The sequence below is a fragment of the Hydra viridissima genome, unplaced genomic scaffold (assembly GCF_058129835.1).
Source record: "Hydra viridissima isolate aposymbiotic clone 2 unplaced genomic scaffold, HvirCarnegie_v1 scaffold_12, whole genome shotgun sequence".
NCBI classification, from domain to species: Eukaryota; Metazoa; Cnidaria; class Hydrozoa; order Anthoathecata; family Hydridae; genus Hydra; species Hydra viridissima.
The window spans coordinates 10,238,000-10,265,856 of NW_028324311.1; the positions used below are offsets into that span (position 1 = coordinate 10,238,000).

The 27,857-nt window shown below is 28.9% G+C and overlaps 2 protein-coding genes and 1 long non-coding RNA gene across 3 annotated transcripts; 1 reads left to right on the top strand and 2 right to left on the bottom strand.

The window, feature by feature from the left end:
* Positions 1 to 1,189: 1,189 nt before the first annotated feature.
* On the bottom strand, positions 1,190 to 17,909 carry LOC145193765 (vacuolar protein sorting-associated protein 29-like). The gene is made up of 7 exons (XM_090069279.1): positions 17,668 to 17,909; positions 16,739 to 16,813; positions 16,466 to 16,582; positions 14,485 to 14,592; positions 8,350 to 8,400; positions 2,830 to 2,906; positions 1,190 to 1,443 (listed from the first exon to the last, which is right to left on the bottom strand). The coding sequence occupies exons 1-7, from the start codon at positions 17,671 to 17,673 to the stop codon at positions 1,329 to 1,331; spliced, it is 549 nt and encodes a 182-aa protein (XP_089925405.1). The 5' UTR covers positions 17,674 to 17,909; the 3' UTR covers positions 1,190 to 1,328.
* Positions 17,910 to 20,816: 2,907 nt separating this feature from the next.
* Positions 20,817 to 23,053, top strand: LOC149881193 (uncharacterized). The gene is made up of 3 exons (XR_016446031.1): positions 20,817 to 21,098; positions 21,201 to 21,428; positions 21,510 to 23,053. It is a non-coding gene; the product is annotated as an uncharacterized LOC149881193 (long non-coding RNA).
* A 1,881-nt stretch (positions 23,054 to 24,934) lies between these two features.
* On the bottom strand, positions 24,935 to 27,494 carry LOC149881194 (uncharacterized). Its single transcript, XM_090069795.1, has 2 exons — positions 26,907 to 27,494; positions 24,935 to 26,717 (listed from the first exon to the last, which is right to left on the bottom strand). Exons 1-2 carry the CDS (start codon positions 27,248 to 27,250, stop codon positions 25,079 to 25,081), a joined length of 1,983 nt encoding a protein of 660 aa, XP_089925921.1. The 5' UTR covers positions 27,251 to 27,494; the 3' UTR covers positions 24,935 to 25,078.
* Between the last annotated feature and the right edge of the window lie 363 nt (positions 27,495 to 27,857).

The window sequence follows — 27,857 nt, forward strand, 5'->3', positions numbered from 1 at the left end:
AATTCTTTTTGGGTTTTTTAAAATTGAAAGATTGGCCTTAGATTTACACTGAGTATAGTACCTTACATACAACGTTTAATAAATAAAGTGTAAGAAAAGCAAAATTTATTTTTTTCGAACATAAAAAAAAATCAGCCTAGGAAGCCAATAAATATTAATGGCAAGAGTGAATCTAAATAAGTGAAGAAAATGAATATCTAATATAAGCGTTACTGTGTTAGTAGCGTAAGTATTAGGTTGCCTTTGAAAGTCTTGTTAGTTTTAGAAGGTAAACTTTAACACTAAATAACTTTAGTAATACTCAAATCAGTCGGTCGGTTGGCGCAATGTCTGGAGAGTGAGGCAGAACTTTGACGCTCAACCCATTTAATTTTCGAACGGTGATTTTTGAAACGTGTGGCCGAGCGTTGTCATTTTGTCATAAATGAAAACATCAAACACTCTTTAATATCATGAACTTTGTGAAAGACACAATTTGTAAAGCAAAACTCTAATACGCCGAGGGAAAGTACTTATTAAGCGAAAACAAGAAACAAAGAAAGGTTTTTGTTGGCTATCAAGTCAAATATTTTATGAGATCAACATTTCGATTAAATGTGAAATCAAGGAGAAAAGTGCGGAATGCAACAAGAGAAGTCAAAAAAAAGTGTTTAGGAAAACATAAAGATAAGATTAAAACAATTAGATCGTAGAAGAAATGTGATTTGAATAGTTAAAATAGTTCTGGTGTTAAAACTTTGAACACACATCTGAAATCAGCGTAAAAAATGAACAAAAAGGAGGTAAAAAAAAGATAATAAATGCATCGCTTCATTGTGTCTGAGAAAATAATTTTCAAATACTGGTAATACCGTTTTTTGGGATGTAATTTCTGCTATAAACCATTGTAACTTAAGTCATTCAAAATTGACTAAAATTAGCACCAGTGGAAACCATGTAGTGATTATTACAGTTTTATCTGGTGCCGACAATATTTTTTTTTAAAAAAAAAAAATTATTTTCTTTTAAAATATATATCAATAAATCATGTTTAGTATAAAATTAATTAGAAATGAAACATATATATATATATATATATATATATATATATATATATATATATATATATATATATATATATATATATATATATATATATATATATATATATATATATATATATATATATATATATATATATAATAAAGACTTTTTAAAATCCAGTTATCTGTTCGAAACTCTTTCGTATTAAAGTCGTGCAAATCAATAAACGTTTAGAAAAAAAAGAGTAAGAAGTGAAGTAAAAATACAATATACGTAGAATATTTACGTAAATAAATGTTGATAAGCTATTTCTTATACTCAATTCTGTCAACTTTCACGTCATCCCCATGAAGCTGGTAAACATAAGCAACAACAATACCAGCTTGTATATCCATAAGAACGAAGGAAGGCACAATACTCCTGAAACGATAAGTAAAATGAATTCTTTTTGAAATGAATGAAAATTTATTCTTAAAACGTAAAAAAATTTGAACACTATCAAATTAATGTTAGTTTGTATTCAACTAGAGATTAAAAAAACAACGAAAACATAATGAAAAGCCTTATAATAAAACAAGCCTATCTTTTGAAAATCCCAGAACGGTAAAGTGTCAGAAAGATAAAATGTCAGAACGGAAAATACTGAGTTTTGGATTTCACTTATTTCCATTTTTTTGTTGTATAAGTTGAAGTTGCTTTTAACTGCCAGTGAATTCAGTGGAGGCATGGGATACTTAACCAGTAGGATTCATTATGCTGACTCCTACCGTACGGTAAACATCACTTGACCAGTGATTTGTACACAGGTGCAAGACACTGTTCTTGGGCACCGAACACTTAACTGTTTTTTACGTTATATCATTATTAAATGAAGGAATATGCACTTGATATAGTTTATATTCAAAATTTAACTTTGATTTGTAATCTGATTGTAATGATAAAATGTTTAGAAATTCAAAAAGATATTATCATATTAGGATCATTTTCGAGTTAACACAATATATTATTATACTAACGACTTACTACTCGACAAACAGTTGTGTTAAATTATTATACACAATTTTCTTGTTTTACATATTCCCCAATGAATTCAATGTAAAAATGAATTTCAAAAATGAATTACAAATCTCTTGAATTACATCCCATACTAGTCTACACAAAGTTATGGTAATAAGTTTGGGTTGGACTATGTTTTCTAAAAACCCAAAAGGTTAGAATGGCATAGGTGTTATTACTTTTCAAATTGGGTTGAAGCAAAATTTATTTACAGAAAAAATTAATTAAAGGTAGTTAGATTTTTAATGAACTTATATGCCGCTATAGCTGCACAATAATTCATGTAAATGAACAAGCTCAAGAACTTTGAAAATTTGTTTAACCTCGCTAGAACTTTTATATTATCATCTTACCATGCACAAGCAAATCGTCTAGTTGAATAAACTAATCGAACAGGGATCTGTGATTAAAATTCTGAATAGAGAGCAAGAAAAGTAGCCCCATTTTCTAAGTGGTATATTATTTGTATTTCGAACTGCTTGCCATAAATTAACAGGGGCTAGGACCTTTAGCTTGTTATAAAAATCTAACTTCAGGTTTAAATTCAGCGTATAAATATATTACTTAATAATTAATGGAAAGGTGAACAAATAAAGACACAATACATTTTAAAATAATTGATCAACCTGCAAGTGGTCTTTTAAATTCAATATCACACAAAGGAAGATGTTTAAGTTCACAACAGTACAAAATAAAGTTTCTGATCAGATATAACATGAATTGCAAATAAAAAATTTTAAAAAAACTTACAAATCTAGTGGGTTGTAAGCACCACTGGCAGAGCCGGGATTTATGTAAAACTTGTTTTCATGTTCGAAGGCTTCAAACTATAAAAAATTATTTAAAATCGTTCATCACTCATATTAAAATATTATGCAAGATAGAGTTGTTAACCGGAATATTTCTTACAATTCCGGAAAAATAAAATTCTTTCGGAAGGATATTGAGAATCAGGAATTTTTTTTCTCGTACCGAATTTCACGAAACAAAAAAAACTGCCGATGTTCATTTCGCAAATGCTACTTACGGAATGTCGCCTTTCGCAAGTTGAATTGTGAAATAAAACTATTTTGATACATACGAAAGTAACGCTTACGGAAGTCGCACTTGCGGAACGAACTCTTTCGCTAAACGACGTTTTGAAGTCTCTAAAAAAATTTTGTTGGCCAAACGAATATAATTGTAAAAAATAAAATTTTTCGAAGTGTCTTCGTAGAGCGCAATGCGCTCTACATAGCCATAAGCTGCTCAGAGCGCAATATTGTACACGCATGCGCAATTATTTTATTATAACAGTGCGATCTATATTTCACAATAAAGCTGGTTAGATAGGCGGTTAGGGTTAGGGTTAGGGTAAGGGTTAGGGTAAGGGTTAGGGTTAGGGTAAGGGTTAGGGTAAGGGTTAGGGTAAGGGTTAGGGTAAGGGTTAGGGATGGGGATAGGGATGGGGATGGGGATAGGGATAGATATAGGGATAGGGATAGATATAGGGATAGGGATAGATATAGGGATAGATATAGGGATACGGATAGATATAGGGATAGGGATAGATATAGGGATAGGGATAGATATAGGGATAGGGATAGATATAGGGATACGGATAGATATAGGGATACGGATAGATATAGGGATAGGGATAGGGTTAACATTAATAAGATTTAAAAAAAAGAAAAAGAAAAAAAAAAAAAATTAGCGCATGCGTACAAAGTATTGCGCTCCGAGTAGCATATGGCTGCATAGAGCGCATTGCGCTTCAAGTAGCAACGGCCAAAGTTTTTATATACCAAAATGTTTATAATAAAATTTTATTTTCAGTATTGCAACATATGAACATTTTAAGGTTTTACTTTTTGAAATAATGATAAAAAACCAAATTTCTTTCGAAACGAAATTCTTTCGCACCGCAACTTGCGAAACGGTTCTTAATAGAAAAACACTTACGAAACGCGGCTAATTATAAATATTTCATTACGTTTTATGAATCAAATAAGTATAATTAACTAGGTAACTAAAATACTAATTATTATAAGTATAATGATATTGATAAGTTTCAGTAAATTTTTATAAATAAACCTAGACTTTCATAAAATATACTAAAATCGTCTTTCAATCAACAAGAGTTAAATAATGAACATAACTTGAATATCATAAACTTTCCCTTTTGGGGGAAAAAAGAAAATTTAGAGCATGTAAGTCATTTGTTTGGGATCATGTAGATTTGCCTCAAAAAAATAATACATTTGTAATATGTCAACATTGCAAAATCTCGAGGACAATAGTAAATGGAAAATAAAATGGTCCGGCGATTCCACAAGCAACATAATCTGGCATCTAAAATCTGTTCATAAAATATTTGGACCATCAAATTGTAATATCAAAAGACAAGAACTAGATGTTCTTTACGATTTAGATTTGGAAAAAAATGAAGAAATAGAAGTTGATGAAAACAGCTACATTATTAAAAGGTTTACATTAAAAAGACAAGAAGTTATAACTGAGAAATTGCTTGATTTCCTTCTGAAATACAACATGCCGATGTGCCTTGTAAATCACCAATTATTTATTGATTTTGTTCAAAGTTTAAATCAAGATTACAAACTGCCTCAACGACAAACAATATCATATACTTTAGTTCCGAAAATGGTAAGTATTTTATACAAATACATACATACATACATACATACATACATACATACATACATACATACATACATACATACATACATACATACATACATACATACATACATACATACATACAGATATATATGTAAAAACTATTGATGAGTCATTTAACAACATTATTTAAGTAATAAATAATAATATTTTTTTGTAACATAATTTAATAACAACAGTTTAATGAATGCCCTTCGAGTCTGTTCCGTAAGCTCCTTCGTAAGGAACATTCCGAAACGCTCCTTCCGTAAGGAATAGTTTCGCAAGTATTCTTTCGAAATGATTTGTTTCGCAAGTTTCTTTTCGTAAAGAGTTATTACGGAATAATAATTATTTATTTTTTTCGAATAACGCATTACGGAAGGTGAATTTGCGCAAGAACAACTTCCGCAATAGCAACTTGAAATACGGAAGATAAAAATGTGAAATTTTCGTAAGTTTTTGTTTACGGCGAACAACCCTAATGCAAGATGTGTTACCTAAAATATTAAAACCAATAATTTTGTTCCTAATTGTTAAGTAACCTTCCCTAAAAGAAAAGAAAATTGAAGTTTTCTTCCAGAAAACTTTATTTTTCTTCTCTTTAATATCTTTTTTTTTTAATTTTGGATGTTTAACATTCACCATTCTGTGTATCTACAAAAAAATTACCACGCCGTGTAACTTATCTACCAAAACTTAGCCTTATAACATATATATTTGTTTTGATAATTGAATTTAACTTGTTAAATTTTATATGAGATCGACTTATTGAAACTGAATTATCAAAGCTGTGTCATGATGGTGACTGTGGTGACTGAAAATTGTTTTGCTTTCAAATATGTGTTCATAAAGTGGTTATTGAAGTTATATTTTGTTAAATTGATGTTAATAAAATGTTTTCATGCTGTTTCCATAGCATAACATTAATTTATGATTTATAATTGCTCTTTGAATTTACATGTAACTAGAGTATAATTTAAATGGAGCGATTTTGAAGATCTCAGTTTGAATCTGATTTTGAACCTGATAATGACATTACAAACGCAGCAATAACTCCATAAATCAGACAGACAGCCCAGTTAAGTTAATGCAACATCCTAAGATGGATATTGAAGAGGATTTTGATACTGACACAAGGTTTTGAAATGACATTTAATTAAATAAATTGTTGAAGCCAAATAAAAAAAAAGATGCTGTAACAAAGTACTTTAGTAGACTAACATTAAAAGATGCTGGAATTCTTTTAAAAATATAATAACTTGACCATTTCAATTAATTTGTTAATAATTAATTGAAAATCTTTATGACCAATCTAACTTAAGCAATGTTTAGCCATCAAGTCCAAGTATTTGCATCACACAAAAGGAAAGTTATTAGTGTATTTTTGAATAGGACTTGTCAAAATACTGTTAACTAGATCTAACTGGGAAGCTTCACAGCAAAGTTCACAATTTTCAAGAAATATATTCTTAACAATTCACACATTCATTTTGTTAATAACCTGAATGACAAATGAAACTAAGAAAAACAACTAGACTTAGCAAATTTGAACATCACTGGAAATTTCAACATAGGAATATAATTAATGAAGTTATGAATTGAAGGAAGGTCTCTGTTTAATCAATATAATACACCAAATTATGTCTTAACAAGTGATATTAATCATATCGCTGCCCCCAACCCCTCCCTCTTCTGTTAATGCTAAACTAACCTAACTGTTTTATATAAATTTGTTTAGAATTTTTTTAAATTAAAATTTTTAAATTTAATATTTGATGTTATAAGTTTTAACAGCTTTAACAAGAAGATGACATACATTATTTTTTTTAACATATCTGTTAGTTTTGTTCTGAAAAAATGTATATATAATTGAAATTTTAAAATTTTGGTGTACTTAAGCCATTTTGATTTGTTTGCTCTACATTAAAGAGATGGCTTATTAATTTAAAAGAAAACATAAAATGATTGAGAATACTACATTTTCATATTACTTATGAAAGCCCTGATTATCTTATATTACCCATGAAAGCCTATGATATCAAAAGACAAGAAGTTTAAGTTTAATTTGCTGTCAGGGGGAAAAAAATATTACTATTGTTTATGGATTTGTTTGTAATGACAATTGTCCAAAGTTATGTAATTCAAAACAAAACAAAAGAAAAAAAAGTAATAAGGATTAAAATTAATGGATAGAAATAAGGTAGATATCTTTACAACTTTGATCTGTAACAAAAAAGAAAAAGTGACAGTTCTTTTATTCAAGGTGTCAGGGAATATATTGTTTTAAAATTGTGCTTCAATCTTGCCAGATGGTTGTAAATTCAAAGTTTTTGCAGATAATTCCTGTTATGTGAACTTAAAAAATGCAATATTTGGTAAGTTGGTAAAAGAAATTGCCTCTTACTTCAGAAAAAAGATCTACAAAAATAAGGGTGAGGAACCTTTATTGTATTGAGGTAAAGGCTAATAACATAATTGTGCACTGATATGACAACAAACCAGTAACATTGATTCCATTATTTGTTAGTGTTGAGGTACTATTCCTGTCATAGCATTTCAATATAGAAAAAAAGATCAATATACTTGTTGTTTATTTATTTTTACAACTTTTGGTTGATCTACTTTAGTAGACAAGCAAAAAGAGCTATTGTGGTACAATATAATCTGTCAAATGACACTAGACTAGTTGTGACTATACACCACAATATAGCAATAAATGACAATATTTTAAGCAATTCAAAAAAAACTTTCCTATATATTTTCTATGGGAAGTGTAATATCTGTTTAAGTAAAGACAGAAATTGTTGTCTTTCATAAATTTCACTAAAATACATGTCAAAGTTACAAATTGGAGAAAAACAAAAAGAAATTTTTTAATCTGGGAAATGCAACTTTTGTAAATTGTATAATTTGTATCTATAACGTTGCTAGAAAACATAAGGTCATTGAATCATTAAGAAAGGCCTTTAAACTCTCAAAACTTTTGTTTAAATGATTTATAATAAATAAAAGACAATACTTAGTGATGACTTTGACCTAAGCAATATTCTTTTGCCTTAGTATAAAAATTTCATTACTTGGAATTTAGCTTTTTTATTGGAAATCTTGATCTTTTCCAGTTGTTTCACATTTGTTTAAAATAAGTGTATATGATAAAGACATTTACTGGGGGTATGATTAGTTTTTTAATCTATTTGGTCCTTAAATTTTAGCAGAAATGCTACAAATAAATGAGGTGTAGCATGCAAAAATATCTAAACTTAACATTTTTTCTATGATTTGTATATTAAAACCTTCATATTCTATAATTGTAGAATTATTTTAAAAATTTTATACAGTAGGTGTTAATAAATTTATAAACTTTTGAAATGCTTAGACTAAAGAAAAGCTAACATAAACTCTTTAATCTTTTCTTGAAGGCTTTTTAAAAAAAACAATTTAACAAAATAAGATGCAAGAAAGTATAAAAGTAAAAAAGAAACTAAATTGCAGATTGTTTTGAACAAAATAACTGTTAAACTATGTGCAATAGTTGCACAGCTGTTGTACAACGACAGTCATAGACTATTGCAGATAGGGAAATACTAAATAATAGAGAATAAATCAGAATACCCTGTGTGTATGACCAGTAATAAGAATATCAACATCAAGCTGGCGCTGAACCTGGAATTAAAATCAAAGATTATATTAAATCAGGAAATATTAGAAATGCACAATTATGTTTATGATTACTAGTAATTATTAGTACAATTACAAATACAATTATATAATATGTAAAATTAACAGATGAGTACAAGCCTAAAAATTGTAGGATAAGAGTTATATTAGAGATTTTTAATTTAATACACTTTATGAATATGAACTCATTGCTTATTTTGAAATATGAGTACCTACAGTGGCAGAAATAAGTGTTTGTACATTAAATAAATTCTTTTAAAATTGTTGTACACAAAAACATGCTTATAAGAAAAAATATATAAATTAAAAAAAAGAAAAGAAAATGGATCCCATATAATATATTTACTGTTGACACTGAATATAACTCATTCCGAAATTCAATTGGTTTGTTTAAATTTGTTTTAGCATACTCTAGTCTTTTACGCTAAGGTTTCTCAAATGGGATCCTGGAGGTAAAAAAACCATCCTGTTATCCCAGGGTTTTAATGAAATTTCCCGGGAATCCTGGTAATTTTTTAAAACATATTTTAAACATTTATAAAGATATTAAAAATATTATTACTCAAAATTTGAGTACTAATTACTTCCTTTTCCCTTTTGTAAATTTCTATAAAAATTAGGAAGATATATTATAGAGGGCAATTAAATCACCAATATTTTGAAGTTTTGGTTTGTGTCTAAGATAGATAAAATATTATTATTGAATTTGATTTATAAATAGATTTGATTTACTTATTTAAATTTTATATGTTGTAATTACAGCATATAAAGCTTAAATAAACAAACTAAATCAATTTATAAATCAAATTCAATAATAATATTTTATCTATCTTAGACACAAACCAAAACTGAAAAAAATTGGTGGCTAATCTAATAAATAATCACAATTGCAAGAAATTACAATGAATAAAGGGGAGTCCCTGATATGTTAAATGTAAAATAACTACAGACAAGTTACAAATACTTGTATGTGCAAAAAAAGTTCTTAGTTACGCATAAAAGTTGGTAGTTAGAAAGTAAAGTAATTAGTTACGTTAAGAAAGTAGTTTGTATGTAAAAAGTGAAATAAGTGAAAAACCAAGTAAGTGAAGTTTAAAATATATATTTAGTAATTAAAACTAATTTAAAATAATTTATCTACAATCAGCACACTATTTCGGGATTTTTATTGAAGGTAATACTGTTTTATATTTTAGTATATTTTTATCTATTTAATTAATAGGATAATAAATATGCTGCATCATGTCAAGTGAATCTAAGGCGAGGCAAAATTTTACCAAAGAAAAAAACACAGAATCTGCCACTTGTAGTATATGTAAAACAACAATAATGTGTAAAGGATTTTCAACAAGTGGTCTTCTTTGTCATTCAAAAAATCTTCACAAGGAAGTCGAAATTGAAGTAAAAAAAAAAGTCCAAACAAAGAAACAAATTTTGAAGTTAGAAATGCTCAACATAAAACTACATCATTTATAAAAAAGGAATCTATAGAAGAAGTTGTTTCAAAATTGGCAGCTGTAGATGGCCTTTCTATTAATGCTATTGCAAAATCTGAATTTATAAGAAAATCTTTATCTGATAAAGAAATAATACTGCCAAAAAACTCTTCACATGTAATGAATTTGGTAAAAAATCAATACTATCTAGCAAAACAAGGAGTGCTTAAGGAAATCACAATGCAAATTCAAGGTGGCTCAAGTATTCTCTATTTCGATGGACAAATACACATCTTTAAAAAATTGTCGCTATTTGAATTTAAATATGCATTCATTTACTAGGCTTTGGAACTTGGGCATGATTCGAATAGTTGGGTTGCTTCCAGCTGAAAAAATTATTGAAATGGTTGAAAATAAGTTATCCAAAGTTAATTTATCTACAATGAAGCATATAATTTCTAGTGTAACTGACAGTGTATCAGTTATGAAAAACTATGGAAGATTAAGCGGGATGGAACATCAACTTTGTTATGCACATGGGCTATATTTAGCAGTTTGTGATGTTCTCTACAAAAAATCAGTGATTTCAAATTTATTGGGCAGTGTGTTTTATGCATCAGACAGTCAGAATTCTGATGAAAATAATAGTGAAGATGACGAGTCTGAAGAAATTGATTTTACAAACTTCAGTGGATTTACAGTCAAGCCAAAACAACGATTTATTAAATTTGCGAGACGTTGAGATCACTGACAAGTTATTCGGCCACATAAGTATTGCACAAACAATTCAAAAGGTCCGGAGAATTGTACAAATGTTTTGTAAATTACCACTCAAAAATGAAATTACACAAAAGTATGTAAAAACAACATACAATAAAAAACTCAAGTTAATACTGGATGTAAAGACAAGGTGGAATAGCCTTCTTGCAATGTTGGAGCGATTTATTGCATTAAAAACATGTATATTAAAAGCATTGATAGATTTTAATATACATATTTTTAATGCAATAAATCGCTCTAACATTGCAAGAAGACACAACAATATTAACAATATTTTGGAAGATGAGTATTTAGTGGTGCAGACTGTAGTAACAGCGTTACAACCAATTAAATTGGGAACTGAAAGACTTGGCCGACACAACGCATCCCTACTTGATGCAAAGGGTGTATTAATGTTTATATTACATGTTTTGCGCAAAAATAAAGATTGTTTTTGGCTAAAATGCTGCATTATGTGCAACAGAGAATTATTGAAAGACAGAAAAAAAATTTAGTTGGCTTGCTAAAATATTTAAATAATCCATCAAATTATAAACACGAATCAGACATAGATTCTGTATTATTATTGCCTTCCAAATCAGTCCTTCAAGCTACGGCTAAATAATTATTTTCGAAGCTATTTGTTGAGGATATGGATGGTGGTGGAAATTTCGCTGAAATTGAGGAATTAGAATGCAGTAATGATGAGGCTGAAATGTTGTTTACAGCCAAACCAAATTTGAAGACAACATCAGAATTAACACTTCATCAAAAATTGGATGCTGCCATTACGGACGTTAGTCGAATTGAGAGTCCAGAAGTTGTATTATATGACATTAAAAATATTACAAAAGAAATGGATATTTTTGATTCAACGAAAAAGTGTACAAATAATTTAGAAAAACTATAAAATGCTCTATTAACTATCCCACTGACATCAATCAATTCAGAAGGAGCATTTTCGGCGGCAGGTCTTTTTGTTACGAATATTTGGTCATCGTTAAGTGATAGCACTATTGACAGTTTATATTTTTTAAAAAATTATTTTAAAAATTAATCAATATAAAAAAATATAAAGTTATTGAAGTTTTTATTTGTTTTGTTTTAAGAGTCTTAGTTTCTAAGAAATATTTTGTATTTATTTTCTTGTTAAAGGTAATAGTATTAAAAAGGCATTTTTTTTGTGTATTTGTTTGAATTTACACAATTCCCCCACCCAATTGGATAAATTCATGCTTGTTATCTAATCCCAGTATTTCCCGGGAATTAGATTTTTTTGGGAAATGAGAAGCCCTATTTTACGCCAATTTACAGAAGTAACAAATGGTTTTCTTAGAGGAGTTTGGCCAGAATCCAGTATATTTTCTCTTGCTACAGATTATACTTTTGGTGTAACAGATGTTCCTGCAGCATTTAATAGCTGAGATGCAATTGTTGTGTAACTTTTAAACAGATTTTTGTTGAATTGTCCTGTACTTAATTTTTGTCCAGTTATATAAGTAGTATATTTCAATTATTTGCCTTCATTATGAAGTGTCATTATCATTTTTCATTCTTCAGCATCAATTTTCTAGACTAATTTTTCATCATTGCTTAGAATAGCTTAAAACTTTAGAATAAGGTAATTCCACAATAACACTACAGTACTTCCCTAATGTAAATCCCTTGAATGTAAACTATATAAACACTTTTTCCTATACTTTTAATGCATTATATATTTTTGTAAATCTATTCATTTATCACTATATATGTCATTTTCAAATGTAAATGTTAATTTAAAAACTAGATACAATTTTCTTTTCATTTGTATAACTTACATACTTATTTTTGCAAGGATGACTTTGTGTAGAACAATTTTTGACAGAACTTATTGAATGCAAAAAACAATTCTGCCACTGTATATATCTCTTTCTACGTACCAATGATGTACAAATGAAATAAAAATTTATTTTTATTTGTAAACAAGTTGAAAGCAAAGAAGGGTATAAAGCAAAGAAGCGGTCAATTTTTGGTTTTATTTATTTTTTATTGCAACAGATAATTTAAATGTATGGTAAATCAACAATTGGAGTATTTTTTAATTTCAATCTCCTGATAGGGATTTCGAATAGTTTAGATTAAAAACAATAGTTAATTTCTAAAGCAACTGACTATTGTTTTCTCTGTTTTTTGCTTTGTCAATGCTTTGTCAAATACTTGTAATTTCTCCACTTTGCAACTCCATTTAACTATACCTCACTGTGCTTTCCCACTTGAGCAAGCGTTCTTATATTTGGTAAAATTATAAAATTCATTTGGATTGTGTACCTCAAAGATATAAATCACTTCTTACAATCATCTCTGGAGTGACATGATTTCATTGATTGAATACTTGTACACCCACTCAATAGATGTCTAAGGCTTTTCATTTCAAACTTAGCTTATGTATAGTGCTGACTTCAGCTTGCATTAAATTTCAAATTAAAATTGAATTATATAATTATGGTGTTCATCATTGCCAAGTGGACATCTTTAAGGAATCTCTAAAAACTGAAAGCAGGAAAAGCTGGAAACTAAATCTATAAATCACCAAATAGTGATAACTAACTCTCAGTATTATGTTATGAAACATCCAGCTTTAAATTTGTTTGCAATGTGTATCGTATTTCTGAAATCATGTGTCAGTCAACAAATTTCTTTCTGATTTTTAAGCTGGCAAATAATATAAGAGCTTACAGGTCTCCTAAAGGTCACTTAATATATCATATCTTTTTCTTGGTACACCAAACTTTGTAGATACTTATCATCTATCGTCTTTTTTACAATTCCAACAGCATTTCAGACAGCTGAAACACTTACACTTGTGTTTTGCAGTTTAGCACTTCAAAATTCAACTCATCACTGAAAAAATTTTTTGACCAGTCTTCTACAGACCAACCTAACCTAAATTTACATCACTTATGTTGTCTGTCACTGACAAAAGTAATTTTCTGTATAATGCTGTATACAATCCTACTTTTCAGTTCTTTATTAATTTATTGTCCCAGCACATAAACTAGCACCTAATAACTTCTCATTGAACAACTGGGCTAAACTAGCATTACTCTTACCTGATTATGAAAATAGTACCTCATACCTCATTAGCTCAGGTCTTGGTGAAGCACTTAGTGTTTATAGCTTCATTTTTCACTAAATCTGTTGTTTTTTTTTTGACAAATAAGTTTTAGTTGTGTTATTCAAAAAAATACTCAATGATATTTTATAAAAAAAACAAAATTAAAAAATTAAAAAATATCCAATTAAAATAATGCGCCTAAACTAAATTGCTGGTTTTGAAGAAATTAAACATTTCTTCATAAACACAATATTTAAACAATGACAATTTTATAAATTTTTTGTGTAATTATACATCATCCTGAAGTTAACTTCAGTAAAAAAAATCAAAGCTTTGATCAATTTAACTTTTACTTGAAAAATAACTATTCAATATTCAATGGTATTTTTTCAACATTTTAAAAATTGAAATAAGACAACTTTATTTATCATGAGTTATGTTATTGTCATATTAGACAATTGAAGTATATACCTCAGAACCTGACTTGCATTATAATTTATTTATTAAGTAACACAAAAGTCATCAATTGTTTAAAACATTAACCTAAATAATTTCCAATCAATTATTATCCAATGCTAATTTGCTACTTTTAGAAAAGCAGTAGTTTTTTCTTGAATATAAATTACATTTGCTATTTGCCTTTTGTGTCAAGGAAATTTATTTAACTTACATTAAAAAATGATAAACAAAAAGGAAAATATATAATAAATATTGTCAAGATAATTCCTCAAAAAAAATTCTCTTTAATGATGAATCTTTAATAAGTTAACAAACTCTTACCATAGCTAAAGATTCGGGATCTCCCCAAGGTACAATTTGATGTCCATGACACAAACCGATTTTAAATGGGCCCACTGTTACTACCTTTTGCTCTGGGTAAGTAATATTCTGAAGAAAAAAAAAATAAGCATAAATATTTCATTATGGCTTTTAGGATTTTTTTAAAAAAAAATTATATAAAAAAAATAGTAAGGGTACAACTGAAATTTTTTTTGGAAATACTGGAAGTAATTATTATTTGAATATAATTACCATAGCTGGCTGCAACCTTTTCCTAGTTTTTTGGTAATTTATGATTACCATCAAAATGGATTTTCTCCTCTTTTGATGCACTCAAAGAATCAATCCAATTTTTAAACATTTTTATAGTTGTGTTGGAATCACTGTTCAGATAGTGATCTGAATAAGTGCTAATCTGATGGAGCAACATCTGGTGAATGCAGCGGGTGGGATAACACATCTCATTCAAGTAATCTCAACATTACTTTGAAGGGTTTTGCCACGTGGATTGTTCTGCAAAACGATCACTTTTTCATGTTTACTAACCCACTCAAGTCATTTTGCTTTTAAGGCATAATTCAATCGATTGTTGTTTGTAGCATTCACCAGTGATAGTTTCAACAGGTTTTAACAACTCATACAATATTTATTTTGATTAGAGTTATCAAAATAAATCCATTTTTCATCACTGGTTATACTGGTATGATACAAAAACTACCTTTGTTGTCTTTAAATCAAAACTTTACACATAGTTTTTTACTTTTCTTTTCTTCTTTCAATTCATTCATATGGAATCCATTTTCCTTCCTTTTGTATCTATCCAATATCTTTTCACAAATGATTAACAACTTTTTGTTAGGGTACATACTCATCCATAAGTAGATGTCCAAAAATGATGTCAGATATTTTGATATTATTTTACTTCTTTCCTACTCTATTATTTAACCCTTAAGCCAAATAAGTTTGGACACATTTTTAACTAAAATATTTGGGGATGGGTTTGTTTGAAAGATGTTAAAGTCTGATGCAGACATTTTATTTGACAATATTTTCCAACCATATTAAAGCTACCATTAACAGCAACAGCTCTATAAAAAGTGTCTAGACTTTCCTCGGTGAATTCTTTCTTAGATCCATTCAGGAAAGTGAACAAGGCCTTTTCAGCTGACAAACACTTTATCTTACCTTCAGCCGACTTTCTGGTCTGCTTTTGCATAAAGCTTAGCTCTGCTGCACAATAAGACATTCAATTTGAGAGTTTACAAAGGAATTTCCTAATTGCAGAATAACAAAACACTTTCATCCCATGGGAAACTGTCTTCATTTATTTTTCGATAGTGCATTTGTGAAGAAGTATAGTGATTGGGAAGGGCTCAAGGCCTGGATGATAAATCAGCATCCATGCTGGCAAAAATTCTTGTCCCAAATAAATAATCCTTCTGTTGATCTGACTAAGTCTGACTTTGATCTTAATGAAACTAAAAAAACAGCATTGGAGATGTCTGAAGAAGAAGTTCTGTTCAGGGTTAGAAAATCAAAAACTGAAATTGAGTTAATTACCCTCTTAAAAGAAATAACAGAACAAACTTGCAGATGGCAGAGGCTGTATTGAATACTATTTTTAACTTTGAATCATGAAATAATTATACCCATGTTTTATTGGGTTGCTTTTTTTTTGTTTTAAATTGACTATGTAATATGTTTGCGAAATAATAAACTCTCTGCTTGTTTGATTGAAAAATGAGTATATAAGTTAAAACTCTTTATACTCTAAATTTAGTGAATTATCAAACATTTGCAAATGAAAAAAATAAATTTTGTTGAGGTGAACTAATACATTTTTATTATATGATATTATCGAAAACAAAATACAGCCCATTTTTAAATACAAGTACAAAATTCAGAACCAAGAGCATTAACTAGGTATCACGTGCAAAAAACTAGGAGTTGAACATAGAATTTGAGTTAATGAAAACCATACCTCATCAAAATCTCCCCTGACAACATGGACATCGCTAGCCAGTGTTTTTAGGTAGTCATATGATTCTTTTGTACATAAGTTACCTGTGCATAATATATGTTGTATCTTACCAGGTACCTAATAGGTAAATAAGTTACTACAAGTAATACAATTTCCTTACATGTTAAATTTATGTTAGTATAAATTTTTTTAAGAATCTAAAAAAAGTAAAACAATAAATATAATATAGTTAAAATTTTAGCACTGGATTAAGATAGGAAATGCATGTGTTACCAGCAACTTCTTAAACTTTGCAGGTAATCCACTTTTTCGATAGGGAATATGCAGATCACCCAAGACAAGAACAAGCTAAACAATTGTTAAAAATGCATTAAATAATTTCCTCAAGAGGAAATAATATGAATATTGAGATACTAGAATACTTATAAAGAACTTCATGTAAAAAGGATAGAAAATTTTACTTATTTACCTTAGATTTTCTTGAAAATTATACCATAACTTATCAATAGATCCATAAAAATTTAAGAAACTATAATGTATTGGAGTTGATGATATACTCCTACTAAATATTACTACTTAATATTTAGCTTAAAAAGTGCCTTAAAAAAATTAGTATTGGTTATCCAATACCAATTTTTTCAAGGCACTCTTTAAGCTAATACTAACCAAAGTTTCATTCTTGTGTTGGTTCGGTAATATTTCTTTTTTTATTATTATTATTAATAGAAAACTCATTTTTAAAAAAAATTTACTATAATTACTTGAAATAAAAAAAAAACTTATCATCTACATCATTTTTTCAAAGCTATACTTCAGCCAATAATTTAGTTTAGCTAATATAGCATGTAATAAAATGCTTAGGTAAAACAAAGAAAAATAAATAAAAATTGGTCAAATGTAATTTGTAATGCTTTTCTAAATTAAACTAAATAAAATAAATTCTCTTTCTTTTTACATCATATTTCAAGAATATTTTCAAATAAGTTTGATAAAAATATAAAAACATAATGAAATATGCTCAGAAGAAGATTAAATTCCCAAAAGAATTAAATAAAGCCAAGTTAGTTATTGCATGTTTTTTTTTGTTTTTTTTTTTTAATATCTTCTAAAATATTTTGTTCAAAAAAGTGTGTATGTGTGAATGCATGTTTACATAAATCTATATTTGTAATAACATTAACTATTTTAAAAAAACACCTTACCACCATTTCTTCCACTCAATTCGATAGAGCGAAATAAACAGTGTTTTAATCCGGTGATATACGGAAAATATGCACTGAGCGACAGAGCACAGTGAATTAAAATCTAAAAAAAAATTAGGAATTTCTTGGAATAAATAAATTAAGTTATAATGTAACTAATACCACTAAAAGACTTTAATTAATTCCTTTTTTTAATTATTTTTAAGGATACACCAACTATTACACTTTTTCCTGAGACCTATAATATCATTTTTTTAAATTGCGAAAATCACGCACAAAATGCTCGCTCTTAATGTTGATATGGGTAAAAGCAGTTCAAAATTTAATTTGAAGAGATATGTTTGAAGACATATTTTTGAAGGCATGTTTCAAATATTTTAAAGTTATAAACAATTTTTTGATACTGCATTTTGATTTTAGATTGCCATTCCTAAGATCTTGAAAAAAGTGTCTTAATTTGATTTTTTTTATTTGAGTTCGGATGTTTTTTATTTGAGTTCGGATATTTGAGTTCAGTTTACATGAGTTCGGATGAAAAATTAAGATTCCACTAAATTCCACTGTAATTTTAACATTTTTCCATTGATAGGTATGTATTTAAGCAGAAAAAAAAATCAGTTGGAACTGGCCCCATTTCAATATACAGCCTTTTAAAAAAAAGTCAAATTTAAACAACGAAAAAGTAAAGTTTTGTGTTAATTATTTTTCACACATTTTTCATTGGTAATTTGTCATAACTCAAAAACTAACATTCAAAAATTTATGCTCAAACAAATCATGCTAATTTTCAAACCCCAAAAACCAAAATTTGCATCATTTGACGTCCTACTACCTGAATTAAACAATTAAAAATAAAACTTGTGAACAAAATAACGAATAATAGTTTTCATCGATCAAAGAGTTAGGAATTATTCATGATAATTTACTTAAGGATCCTCTACTTAAGTTTAGTAGATTGGATGGTCTAGACCCAAGATATATACACTGTTAAAAATTTCCGTTAAAAAACGGAAAAATATTCTGTTACTTGCACGGAAAGTATCCGTATATCCATGTATGGGATGTACAGATACATTATGTACGGAAATTTTCCGTATCTGCGGCCAAATTTTCAAATACGGAAGTTTCCGTTGTATTAATAACTGCAGTTATAATCAACATGTTAAACCGCCATAAGTGATGATTTTTCAAACTTATATTTGGGTACACATTTAGCTTCAAAAAGAAATAGAAATATTTATAAAAGTTGACAATTGCATCTTCTTCTTCTTCGATTATTTACTGAAAAATTTGTAATGCTTTTATCAAAAGTTGGATTTCATTCTAGATATAATATTTATAACATAACTTTTTATAAAATATAATAATATTATATATTAATTTATATAAATATCATATATATATATATATATATATATATACTGCTGCGGGATTATTCTACCAACTTGATATTTTCTTCGACAAAAAACAGATTCATCTATTTCAACAATGCACCCTGGACCGCCTATTGGATCAGGGTTATTGAGGAAATATGAGACGCAAATGTCTCTGCAAAATTGATTCCAATCAACAATGGTGCTGTCGTTTCCGATATTTAACTCTTGCCTTAAATCACTTATTGATAATCCCCGGCTCTTACCTGCACTTCTACTCCAAGCGTAAGTTAAGCCCAATATTTGCCACAATTGTAGGTGAGATTTCTCAAAGAAGCTGCCTTTTCTAATGTTAAAGGTTCTTTTGCAGCGCTTGACTGGACATCTCCAAATAACTTGATCAACTGACCCATTCTTTGTTTGCTGTGTGCAGGGCACGTTACATACACTACAATTCATGCTTTCAGCGAGTAAACCATAAGTTCTGCACCAGTGAATTGTAGCTTCGATATCGTATTTGAATTTTGCTCCTATTTCTGTCAAAGAAAGTGAGTCAAAAACGTCTATTGTTGGTCTTCGAAGAGCCATGATATGTAGATAAATGAAGAAGCAGAAAAACTATTCTGAAGCACTCCTTTTTATATGACAAACATAATGAAAATGAATTCACGGGGGGTTAACTTGAAGTTTTAAAAGAAAGTCAATAGTTTTAAAGAATTATTTTTATAATTAAAAAATTTTTATCTTGTTTTAAAGTGAATTGTAAAATATAATCAATGAAAGAATTTTTCAACTTATTTGACAAAAGTTTTAAAAGACACTCAAGCTAACAAACTAAGAATCCAGTTGAAGCAAATTGACGCGATAAGAGTAAATGCCATTGAATTTCATTACCTGGTAAGAGAAAAAAAATGCGGTCAATACACCTGATTATGAAACTTAACGCACCGGTTCTTTGTTCTTTTATTCGAAATCTTTTATATAAAAAATAAAAACCAGGCTGTTGATACTTTGAAAGGATAACTTTTAAACAAAAAAAAATCACTTTTCAAGATGGCGAATATTAGCGATTTGTGGTATATTTTTGTACTTTCGACATCAGATTAGAGCACTTTCCGTTGATTTTGAGACCCATGTTTTTATACGATTCTTAATCAGCATAAAATTCTCTATCAGAATCAATCATAAAATTAGGGGGGGGGGGGAGAAAGTGGAGTAGCGCCATATAGGCGCTATATATATATATATATATATATATAGCGCCTATATGGCGCCATATATATATATATATATATATATATATATATATATATATATATATATATATATATATATATATATATATATATATATATATATATATATATATATATATATATACTGATGTATTATCAACTCCAGGGATATTAAATTAATTATTTTTAATTATTTTGTGTTTAGCAAAAATATTAGTAATAAAGAGAGATATAGTGGTTTTGTAACAATTTTTAGCTTAAGCAAGAAAAAGTTAATTTTCAAACATTCTTAGAATAATGAAATGTTATTTCATAAATTTAGTTTTTTTTTTAGCGATGATTTAGGACCAGATGGGTTAAAGTTATTAATTTTCTGTTATAAAATATTCATTTTTCATTATATTATAATATATAACAATGGTATATAAAATAAGTAAAATAACTTAGTATAAAAAATTTAAAATTTTATTTTTTAAATGGTTTTATAATAAATCAAAATAAATTTTTATTAAAGATTAGAAAAGAACATTTAGATTGTTAAAATGTTTATTAGAATGAATAATTGTTATTAGAGTTAAAATCGAGTTTTAAACTTTTTCTTAATTTATCTGCTGCTCAAAAAATCATCGTATTATTTGGTAGGTAAATTTAGTAATTGATTATTAGAATTTGATTTCAAAGAAGTTCTAAAGATTTTTATTTACTTAATAATATAAAAAAATCTAATTTTCTAATTTTAATTTAAATCTAATTTAGTACTGGCACCAACAATGGTAAAAAATTGGCCTTCGCTAAATCAGTCATATAGAGTAACAACTTTAAAGTAATCAATCATTGCACACAATGAGTTTTTTTTTTTAATTTATTACTTTATTAAATATTAAAATGTTTCCTTACTCAAAAACTTATGCATTTTTATTTTTAGTTGATTCGAAATGGATAAGAAAGGAAATACTATATTTTTTTGCATTTGAGTTGATTTATTTATATTTTATGAAACTAATATATATATTAGATAAAAATAAATTTTTATGTACAGTGGGGTGCAAAAAAAAGCCACACTGACATTTTTTCTTGATTTCAAGTATAAATTGTATAATCAAGCAAAACAAAAAAAATTGGATGTGGCAGTGAAAAATTCAGGAAAGAAGAGGTATGCATTTATATAAACTAATATTTATATAACAAAAATCATTAAAGATACAGAATAATATGGGCACATTTAATATTTTAGAAAACAACGAACGGATATAGAAATTGGACAAATTATTGAAGCTGCTGACCGAGGAGAGTCTCATAGAAGCTATGTAGAGCGTTTTAAACTCCACTATTAGCAGATTGGTGAAGAAATATAAACAAAATGGTACAACTGAAAGCTCAATTGGATCAGGGAGAAAACCTAGAACTTCAAAAAAGGAAGATCGCTACATTCTTAATGTTGTCAAAAAAGATTGTAAAATCACATGTAGTGAGATAAAACTAGATTTGAACCTTACTAATATCTCAAAGTGGATAATATCTCATCGAATAAAAGTATCAGGTGAATTTTTTTCTGGAAAGCAAATAAAAAAACCATTTGTTAGTGAAATCAATCGCAAAAAAAGATTAAAGTGGTGCATTGAGCACAAAGATTGGACATGTGAACAATAGGCTAAAGTTATTTGGAGCGACGGGTCTCCTTTCATCTTGTTTTATAATGGTCGACCTCACTGTTGGAAATTAATTGGGGAAAATTCAACCCCCAAACATGAAACGCAACCATTAAACATGACAAAAAGGTCAATGTGTGGGGTTGTTTTAGTGCACACAAAGTTGGACAACTTTACCGGGTGAAAGACACCATGGACCAGCATTTGTATCACAAAATCTTAGTTAATCAACTTGGACCAAGTATAAAAGAATTTTTTCCTAATGGTGACTACATCTTTCAACAGGATAACGATCCCAAACATACAGCACGGTTGAATAAGAGATATCTAGAATCTAAATTGATACCAGTTATGTCTTGGCCAGCACAGTCTCCTGATTTAAATCCAATTGAAAACCTATAGTCTATATTGGATAAAAAGTTGAAAGATCGTAGGGCAACAAATGAAGATAAACTGTTCCAAACTCTTCTTGTTGGTTGAAATGCTTTGCCAAATGACTTATTAAAAAGGCATGTAGATAGTATGCCTTCTAGATGCGCAGAAGTCATAAAAAACAAAGTGTGGCCAATTAAGTACTTATACAACTAAAACTTGAAAAATACTTCACAAATCCTAATTTCTTTTTATTATATGCAATATAGAATAATGTCAAAAGCATTTCTATCAAAATTGTCTTATATCACTTTTATTATATGAGTTTGAGACATTTTTTATTGCTTTTTTTTTATTAAAAAATTGAGTGTGGCTTTTTTTTTGCACCCCACTGTAAATTTATATAGGATTATGTAATATAATTATATTATTATGTACTAATACTTTATTAACTATTTTTTTTTTTTTTAATTTGAAGTTGTTTATTTACAAATTGATTATTTAATCACGGAAAATTTAATATTTTATTGTAAATCAAAAATGATTTGTTTTAGATAATATTTTCGATAACATTCAATCTATTTTACATTTAAAATGTTCACTTTTTAAATTTTCATATGAACAACATTCCTTTCATTTACGAAAACTATACGGCAGTTGAGTTGCCACAACCTTTCTGTTGTTTAACGGGGAAAACGCATTGATTTTCAACGGAAATTTCAGTTTATATGCGGAAAATTTCCGGCAGCTACGATGACAAAACCTCCCGTTATTTAACGGAAATAAACGGAAAAAACCCATTGTATTTAAACGGAGATATCCGTTTATTTACAGAATTTCCGTTTACATGTGATGGGTTTTTCCGTAAAATAACGGGAAGTTTTGTCATCGTAGCTGCCGGAAATTTTCCGTAGAAAACGCGATATTTTTTTAACAGTGTAAGGAAATGCCGGTTCTGGCTCATGAACACTTTTCCATGGTTAAGGATGCTGACGTTGATGCGATGAGTTAACTTTTCTTCAAAAAATATGTTATCTTGAGGGATGAGGTACCCCTAAAGATCTAATTCTTATCATTCAAAAAATTTCTTGCCTTTTTCAAACCTCAGCGATAGGTCGTGTTTTGTAGTGGCCGATGGCTAGCGTATGTATTCCATCTTCCAAGATGAATCTTTTGTCGTCGTTAGCGCTGAGTGCTACTTTGTTAATTTCTTCAGTGTAAACGTCGTGAAGATGAGATCGGAAAACGTTCATGGTTGCAAGTTGTTCATTTCCGTTCATTAAGCAGTCTTTAAAATGTTGATGTCTTATTTTCTTTTCAACGACTTTCTTTTTGACCCCTTTGCATTTTTTGTGTTCATCTTTAGTGATTTTGTAAGAGTAGAGCTTTGGTCTAAGTCCAACAAACTCTTTAATTTGTTTACCAGCAGCCTCATCTTTGAACATGCCAATAACCTTTTTATTTAAGCCTACTTTGAAACCAACGTTTTCAATGGCAGGATGGTCTTTTGGAAATTCGCTTGTGTCAAATTTGGCTTCAACATCATCAGCAATGTCTTTGTAAAAATCTTCTGTTTCAATTTCAAAAAAGAGCGAGTCAGTGTCGGTCATGAGCAGCTTGGCTTTATCGCTATATTTAGGCTTGATGTAGTCGTAATAGAATTCATACATGAGAGTTTTGCTGATGTCGAGGATGCACATTCCTAAAAAAACGGGTTTGTCATAAGTGACTTGTGTTTTCTTCATATGAATCGCAGCTAGGTTTTCATCAAAAATGACGTGTCGTTCATATCGAGTTTGTTTAGTTAATTTTAAGACTTCTTTTCTTGTGGTGACAAGTTTAATATCAACATGTTTTTCAATGTTTTCCATAGTTTTCCCAAAGACGGCATTGTTCATGAGTTTGAAAAATTCTTTTCAGATTCGTTAGGAGCTTCTTTTCTTTTTTCAGTGTTGCCATCAATATATGGTTTCATCCAAGGTTCTTCTCTAAAGGTGAAGCCTCGATGAATTTTGGTGATGACTAATCCCATTCGTTCATAGAGTTTAAGATTTGTGTGATGGACGATGTATTTTACTTTATTGTTTAAATTAGGAACGAGTTTGGCTACTTTTCCAATGGTTAATCTTTCAGGAGCCAAAGGGTAGTCGTTGTGTGCTCGTGAAGCTCTTCAGGGTAATCTAAATCGACTTCAAGTATGCATGGCATGCTGCGCCAATTGTTGAGTTCTTCATCAGTCATCAATTTGAATCCTCCAACGCACTATGAATCCAAATCTCAAAAATGTGGCCAAAAGTCGTTTTTTAAAAGTATTCCAATATATAAATATTTTTTATAATTTAGAAAGAATATTTACCCAATAGCTGAAAAAAATATTTTGCAGAACTTTTTTTGAAGAAAGGAGAAAAATTTTTAAAATATGTATTTCCCCGGTTACAAAAAGTGATAAAGCTTAAAATGTCCACTTTTCACTCCTCCTAAATTTCTATCACATTATTATGAACGTATTGGGTATAAAACAAATAATTTTTTAGCTGCTCGAATTTGCTCCATTTTGGTTTTATGTCAATTGTTTCAAAAAAAGACATTAGAAAAAGCCCGGGGGGGGAGGGGTGAGAACAACAAATGCAAGACTTCATTTCAGCATTTTTATAACTTGAGATCTTTTAAAGTTTATATATATACCTTAAAAGATCTCAAATATATATACACACATACACACATGTATAAACCAATATTTGCAACATTTAGTAATATAGTAAAAATTATTTTTAAAAAATATTTATTGTTCATCAAGCAAAAGGTTTAAAACTTCAGAATCTAAGTTAACAGCACTAATAGATTTAGTTTTTTTGAAGATGAATGATGATACTATTGGATCACTACGTAACAGCAGATAATGATATTGGTTTTCCATTGCATTTTTTCTAGAAATTTTACATGTATGGTTTAGTCTTGCATTTCGAATGTATTTGTTTTGTGCTTCCTGTGCCTCTTCTGAATAAATACCTATTGGGAGTTCAAAGCAATCAGAAATTTGATAACCATGCTCTAATAGCTTGTGAACTGTAGGTGGCATTATGTACCAGTTATATTTTTTAATTATTATTTCAGAAGTAGCTAAACAATATTTTTTAAAGGCCCCCAAATCAAGGTGGTATCCACTGCACACAGCCTTCATTATATTTCTCAATCTAACAATTATTTTAACATCAACTCCTGTAATGTCTGCAAAAGTATCTGCATTGTCAAATGCTCTTCTGGCTGTGTTACCTGTGTTTGAGGAACCATAGCCATGCTTTGGCATATCGATAACAAGGCTGAGCTCGCTTCTAAATCTATTCTGAATTTCATTTTTTTGCTCAATAACAGAAAGCTTATGTTCTTTTGATCTAGCCTGATACTTTTTAATTTTCATTTTATATCCTAAGTGTAGCACATACTCAAAAAGTCTAATCCAACAATGTAAAGTAGATAGTCCCATAGTAAGAGATTTTTTATTTGGAGTAAACATTCTGATTTTTACTAGATTGTTCATCTCACTCGGTTTTGCAAAACAAATATTGCACGATTGTGATGAATTCGAAAACATGATAGCATTTACTGACTTGCCATCCAACATAGTCAAGTCAACAACAATTTTAATTTTTATGGAACAGTGCTTTTTACTACTGAGAAGATCTAGATCTAAAATATAGTCTTGCAGACTTTCGATTTGTTTTCTAAGATTTATTTCTTCTGCTGCAATGAGTTCATTTGTTTCCTTTAGGTATTGTAGTTCAAGAGGTCTACAAAAATGAGGGCTGGATGGTTTAGGATTATTCCAGATGTTTGAACCCCCAATTTTTAATTTCAAAGGAACTATTGCAGTTTGAAATACTGACTGTTCATTCTGCACTCCAGTAGTAAGATCAGTATCATCAAACCTTTGATTATAAATACTTTGTGAAGATGCACCATCCATGCCACATTTCAAATTGAATACTCCATGTGTAACTGTTTCATCTAAATTTTGAAGCTGCTCAGAATTTAGTTTCAAAATTCGAAGCAAGGTATGGTTAACCATGTTCTGCAAACTACACTTCGCAGACGTTTCTGTAATATGCAAACCCTCTGGATAACAATCTGCTTTTGATTTTAGGATTGCTTTTAATGGGGGATAAATGTCAGCATTTTGCATCAGAGATGAGTTTCGAATAATCTGGTATTGTAAATCACTCAAATCACATTGAATTTTAAGTGATAAAGCTTGATCAGCAGACATCATAATTGGCTGATAACTATCAGATTGGTAAGTTTGGCCTGGTAGATCTTTAGAAAACATTTTAACATTTTTTCCCAAATCAGATTTTCCAGGACTTGATTTTGCACGTACAACAGCAGCCTCTGCTAATTCTTCAGTTGTATGAGTTTTAGCCAAACTAAAATAAAAATAAACAACATCATTATTTGATAAACTATTTCCATTATGATAATTTCAAAAATTGATACTATGGAAAACTGCCTTAACCACACAAGTGTGGAACTGTGGGTGTATATTTTTATTAAAAATTATGTATTTAATCAGTGACTTTTAAAAACAAAAATAGCAATTCTAAACTAGAAACTACCTTGAAACTTTCCTCCTTTTTGTTCTTAATGAACACTCTATCCATTCTTTTTCTGGTCGTCCAGTTTTTAAAGTTGAATCAAGTTTAGTATTTTGATTCTGAAACAACTCACCCTCTAACCAGGCCACTTCTTGTTTAACTAATCTTTTAAAATTACGATTATGCTTTGCATATTTAACCCGAAATTTATAAATAAAAAGTCTAATTTTTTCTGAGAGTTCTGCATCAGACAGTTCTTCATTGGTTAGCAATTTATTTTTTGCTTCAGTTTCTAAAACGGCTTGCAAATTCGCATGATTAACACCAACTTCTTGAATTACGCTTATAAGTTCTAATCTTTTCATATTTAATCAACAACAAAGAAAAAACACCTGTATAATCTTCTAGATGCACTCTTTGCAATTAATATTTTATGAAAACAAAACTATAAATTTTCTTTACAGAAAACGACTCTATATTGAGTTTAAATACAGTTTACATCTGTTTAAAGTAAAAAGATTGCACAAAGTTCACTTTCTGTTAAAAAAAAAATCGGAAAAAAGTTTTGGCCACTTTTTCGCAATTTGGACTCATTGTGCAACGGGAAGAGGTTGACTCATAGCCCATCCGTAAAGATTGTTAGCGTCTAAATACATGAGGAATTTTGAGGGTTTTGAAGGGTCGTAGTCTTGCATGTATTTGTTATTAGCAGTTCCAAGTCGGTTGGAGATCATGCTAATTCCGCCGCGTATTCCTTTTTTAACCATGTTGAGCATATCAGGATCGCTTAAAAGTTCAATTTCAGCTTTAGTACTTTTATAACAGGCTTCCATACCAAGTCCAGGACAGGTGTAAAACTGAGCAGGATCAAGATCGTAATTTAGCATGCAAGCGTTTCTGAAATTTTCAATAGCGTCTTCTAGAATTAAGACATCAGACACGTTATAAATTTCTAGGTAATCTCTAAATGTT

What these genes read in the sequence shown, in the direction of transcription:
- LOC145193765 (XM_090069279.1), bottom strand. An exon ending in ATCCCGAATCTTTAGCTATG is followed by an intron (nt 8,401 to 14,484) that starts GTAAGAGTTTGT and finishes TTTTAATTCCAG; the next exon opens with GTTCAGCGCCAGCTTGATGT. An exon ending in TTACTGGTCATACACACAGG is followed by an intron (nt 2,907 to 8,349) that starts GTATTCTGATTT and finishes AATTTTTTATAG; the next exon opens with TTTGAAGCCTTCGAACATGA.
- LOC149881194 (XM_090069795.1), bottom strand. Translation starts at nt 27,250, where the DNA reads ATGAAAAGATTAGAACTTATAAGCGTAATTCAAGAAGTTGGTGTTAAT. An exon ending in AAAAGGAGGAAAGTTTCAAG is followed by an intron (nt 26,718 to 26,906) that starts GTAGTTTCTAGT and finishes TTTTTATTTTAG; the next exon opens with TTTGGCTAAAACTCATACAA.